Source organism: Lactuca serriola, chromosome 9, assembly GCF_051521515.1.
Source record: "Lactuca serriola cultivar US96UC23 chromosome 9, Lser_US96UC23_V15, whole genome shotgun sequence".
Lineage (NCBI taxonomy): Eukaryota > Viridiplantae > Streptophyta > Magnoliopsida > Asterales > Asteraceae > Lactuca > Lactuca serriola.
Genome location: NC_136416.1, coordinates 213830868 through 213835597, shown reverse-complemented (window position 1 = coordinate 213835597; position 4730 = coordinate 213830868). Strand labels below are relative to the sequence as shown.

The 4730-nt window shown below is 34.4% G+C and overlaps 1 protein-coding gene across 1 annotated transcript; it reads left to right on the top strand.

The window, feature by feature from the left end:
* The first annotated feature begins 2047 nt into the window (after positions 1–2047).
* SAG18 (senescence associated gene 18) lies at positions 2048–4323 on the top strand. Its single transcript, XM_079021350.1, has 7 exons — positions 2048–2318; positions 2967–3066; positions 3163–3283; positions 3382–3503; positions 3576–3697; positions 3778–3937; positions 4064–4323. The coding sequence occupies exons 1-7, from the start codon at positions 2192–2194 to the stop codon at positions 4182–4184; spliced, it is 873 nt and encodes a 290-aa protein (XP_078877476.1). The 5' UTR covers positions 2048–2191; the 3' UTR covers positions 4185–4323.
* The last annotated feature ends 407 nt before the right edge of the window (positions 4324–4730 follow it).

Genomic DNA, 4730 nt, shown 5'->3' with positions numbered 1-4730 from the left:
TGACACCCATACATGAGTTTTGGTCACCTTTTTACCCATTTTGACCTAATTTGGATTCTAGACATGTTTTGGGCATACATGTCTATAAAGCACCAACTTCATGTCGATTTTAGTATTAGAAACTCTTATGGAGAAGATGGACTTCAAATTTAAAGGAATAAGTGCTTAATGGTTAAGTTCATACCTTATGAACCTAGGGTTTGAGTTTTTGACCTTTTGGATGGTCTTAAGGGTAAAGTTAGAAACTTTATCCTTCTAGATCATGTTTTAATTGAGATCTAAGATTTGTAGCCCGAGAGGTTAGAGAAAACAACATAATCAATTAAGCTGTTTGGGACCCCGTTTCCATGACGTGGTGTTAGGTCACCACGTTGTGACGACTGGGGGTCAGATTATCTGTTTTGTCCTTTAGGGACCACGACATGATGAAGGACTATCACGACGTGGAAAGTTAACGTTGGCTTTGACTTTTGACTTTTTGACCTTTTATCTTGGACCAGAGTTTGACTTGAGAGTATTTTAGGTATTTTGAGTTATATTTGAGATTGGTCACTATTTCATGAATAAGTAATGGGTAGAGCTGATATTTGAAGTCGATACCTATTCATCTATTTGTTTAGACCGAGATGTGAGCTTCCTTCACTATGCTCGTGGGTCGAAGGCACCAATGTCGGCCCACTGAATTATGTCTAGAGGTTGGTAGTTGTCTTTGTGACAATCTCCTGCTATGTTGTATGTTATCTTTGTAACTCTTGTTGTTATGATTCTATGCTAGTTGTACGGTGTAAAATAGACTTGATACCGGTTGAAAGAGGCTGAAGGGGGTGAAATAGACCCAATACCGGTTGAAAGAGACCAAAGGGGGTGAAATAGACCAAATACCAGTTAAAAGAGACCGAAAGGGTTGAAATATACCTAGTACCGGTTGAAAGAGACCGAAGGGGGTAAAATAGACCCAATACCGGTTGAAAGAGACCGAAGGGGTTGAAATATACCCATTACAAGTTGAAAGGATAGATGGGGGTGAAATAGACCCAATTATGTTTTGACTATTATGTATGTATGGTATGAGGTATTTTGGGGGAGCTCACTAAGCTTTGTGCTTACAGTTTCTACTTTATGTTTCAGGTGCTTCCTGCTTGAAAGGGAAGGGCCTAGATTGATTGCACCGCATCCGTCCATGTTTTCCGCATTATGTGATTTTATGATTTGTACTTTGATATTATTTCACTACGATACATTCAGTTGTTTTGACATGATTATTGGATGTTTTGAAATGAATTAAAAATGAAATTTTTTTCTGGAATTTTTGGGATGTTATAATAAATTTCTAGTCCTAATTGTTGTGTTTCATATTATATATCGTGGCTTATTATGTTGCTTTTGCTTTGCCTTCGCATGTTAGAACTTGAGCTTGTCTCTATAACAATAGACTTTTGCTTTTGCTTTGCTGTTCGTTTTTCAACATGTAAAACTTCTATCTCATGGTTTACTATTGTTTTACCATGATATATCTTTTGGAAGCTTTTGAATATATAAAGGCTTTCATCTTCTCGTCTTATTTCCTAGTTGGTGTTTCTAACATTGGGGCGACATCTATGTGTATGATGGGTGTTTCACTTATGAGTAAATGCACTATCCATGTTTCCAGATTGTGATTACTAGTTGGATTAGAATAAAGAGGTCTGTCATTACTAATTTCGAAGATAAAATACTTATATCAAAACCCATGGATTATTGAGACACCAAATCATGATGTCATGGACTTCAAATTATGCTTATATGTGATATAACTATATGAAATGATAATATTTTTTTTAAATCCATATATCTAAGGGCACCTTTAGGCAAATCCTTATCCATGCTACAATGTTGTTATAAAACAATATGTTAAAAGGTCAAAAGGAAACATACTAAAAGTGGAGGGTGGTTTTACGATAATCATCGGATGGTAACATAGACAAGCCAAAGTACAAACTTAGTCCAACGAATACTGAAAACTACACTTTCACCCCTTCAGTCGCCTTTAATACACCGGTTTACGAGATCAGTCAAACCTGATACATTCACCGACGAATCTCTATCTCTGACAACCAACTCGCCGGTAATCGAATACTATTCCAGACTCAAGAACAGTTGCTGGAGCCATCTTATTTGCCCAAATTACACACTCGTACATGTAGCAGTAATTATGGCTGATCGGACTGTATTGGTATGGATAGTTGCGATAGTATGCTTTGTAGTGTTGATGTTTGTTACTCCGACCATCCCTCAAGATCAGGATTACCACGATTTCGCGGATCAACGTGAATTCTTCGGTAAATACTTTTAATTTGAATACTGTTTAAGTAGTGGATTCAACTCCTTCTGTTCGTCTGGTTTCGTAACTGGCCATACTTCATGGCGATAATTTCTATCGTTTTAATTTTATGCTGCTATGTTTTGTTGATAGTATCGTAAAGATGCATCTATCAGTTGTTCGTTTCACGGATAGATGCGGCTCAATCTGTTCGGAGAAAAAAATGTACTCTGGGCTTAAAAGTTCAGACCTAGTTTCGTATGGAATTTTTTTTGTTTGCGTATTTATTACTCTGACATTGTTCTGTGTTACTATATATGAAGTTCAATGGAGTTTGCAACTTTTATCAGGAAGTTTGAAGTCCATTTAAAATTTGAAGTTGAAAAATCATCTATCTAACATCCCAAATCAAGGAAATTCTGAAAAAGGGGACTAATACAGCTGTATATGGTCTGTATGCTCTTAGTTATGAACTTATGATTAATTTAACTTGTTTACAATGTTGGATTCTGGTGTGATTGTTTAGACTTCAGACAATTATTCTTCCACCAGATTAATGATAAGGAAATGTGAGCCTATGTGTTTGGTTCTGGTGTTTAGTTGCATAATGTTTATCACTTTATAGTTTGTTTACATCTGTTATAAACTTGATGTTTTTCACTTTCAGGCATACCTAACTTTCTAAATGTCATTTCAAATGTGCCATTCTTCATTGTTGGTGTCATAGGGCTCATGCTTTGCTATCATAGAAACTTCTTTAAGTTGAGGTAATGCTTCTGGATCTAAGTTATACAGGGAATCTTTAAGTTATTGGACATGGTTTTACAAGTGATAATTTATGTTATGCATATTTGTTACCCAAGTCTGCAAGGTGAGCTTTGTGGTTGGACATGCTTTTACATTGGTGTGGCTGCTGTTGCTTTTGGATCCTCTTATTATCACCTCAAACCAAATGATGCTCGCCTTGTTTGGGATCGTTTGCCTGTAAGTTTGCTCATTCATCATAGTTTTATCACATTTCAATATATAAATAAATAAACTCATGTTTTCTATCTTTTCTTTTTCTGATTTAAATGAACCAGATGACCATTGCATTCACTTCTATAATTGCAATATTTATCATTGAAAGAATCGATGAACGCAAGGGAACATACGCCATCATTCCCCTGCTTTTGGTTGGTGTAGTAAGCATTTTCTACTGGAGGTAAACATATTCTTTTACATAAAATTAGTTTTCATTTCTTTTTGAAAATTAATTATTCTTTTTTTTTAATAGGTTTTATGATGATCTTCGACCATATGCTTTGGTTCAATTTGTACCTTGTATTGCCATTCCTGCAATGGCCATCTTGTTACCACCCATGTACACACATTCTTCATATTGGTTATGGGCTGCAGGTTTAATATTTTGCTACTTCATCTTTTAAATAACACTATAAAATAATCTCAAATATTGATTTTTAATATACAACTTTCAGGGTTTTATCTTCTAGCTAAGGTTGAAGAAGCTGCAGATGATCCAATTTACAAATGGACTCATCAAATTGTTAGTGGACACACCATCAAACATTTATTTGCTGCAATGGTTCCCGTATTTTTGACACTTATGCTTGCCAAGAGAGATATTATATCCGAGAGGTATATCTTCTTCTGGTAACTGGTAACTGGCAACTGGTAACTGACAACTGGTAACTGGCAACTGGTAACTGACTTTGTTTGAAAAGTTTTATTTTCTCTCATGGATTTGATGTTATTCTATTATAGGAAAAGCTTATTGCAAATATGGAAAATATCATGGACTAAGTACAAAGGAAATGGTGTGGAGACTGAGAATCATACAATCACCTACACAAGTGTTCCTATCGAGGAGGAGTCACGCGAATGACTTCATTCATGTTTTTTTTTATAAAGTAATAGTATTACAAACATAAAATGTACATACATATAAACATGTTTAAACAAATCTCTGGATGTTTGCTCTGGCAGTAAAGAGGTGAAAATCCAATTCCAAACTTTAAAGTTTAGCGTTTTCGAAGATACAAACTTAAATTTTTTTTAATCTTTTAAGGTGTAGACATTAACATGAATAAATGATAATTACCATTGATCTATGTAACGTTGGATCTTGATCATTTTATCTTCATAAATATTTGCAAGGATACTAACTCATAGCTATGTAAATGTAGACATATACTATATAGTCTGTACAAATATAAGGTTTAAATCGAAATATTAAAACGGTAACAAGGATTATAAAAAAGATATTTGTGTTTTGGCCATAATTAGAATTGTTATCTGACTATTCGTGAATAAAAAAAATGCCTATGCATCGAGCATTTTAAGTTGAATAAATCCTCTTCGTCAGAACATTTATCATAATGTTTAATTGTTTATAATTTAGTTAAGTAAGATAAAACTTAGGAATAAACAC

Bases quoted from the DNA above. Each gene is read 5' to 3' on its own strand.
- SAG18 (XM_079021350.1), top strand. From the start codon at position 2,192: ATGGCTGATCGGACTGTATTGGTATGGATAGTTGCGATAGTATGCTTT. The intron at 3,504-3,575 runs GTAAACATATTC...TTTTTTTAATAG, and splicing joins GTAAGCATTTTCTACTGGAG to GTTTTATGATGATCTTCGAC. The intron at 3,938-4,063 runs GTATATCTTCTT...ATTCTATTATAG, and splicing joins AGAGATATTATATCCGAGAG to GAAAAGCTTATTGCAAATAT.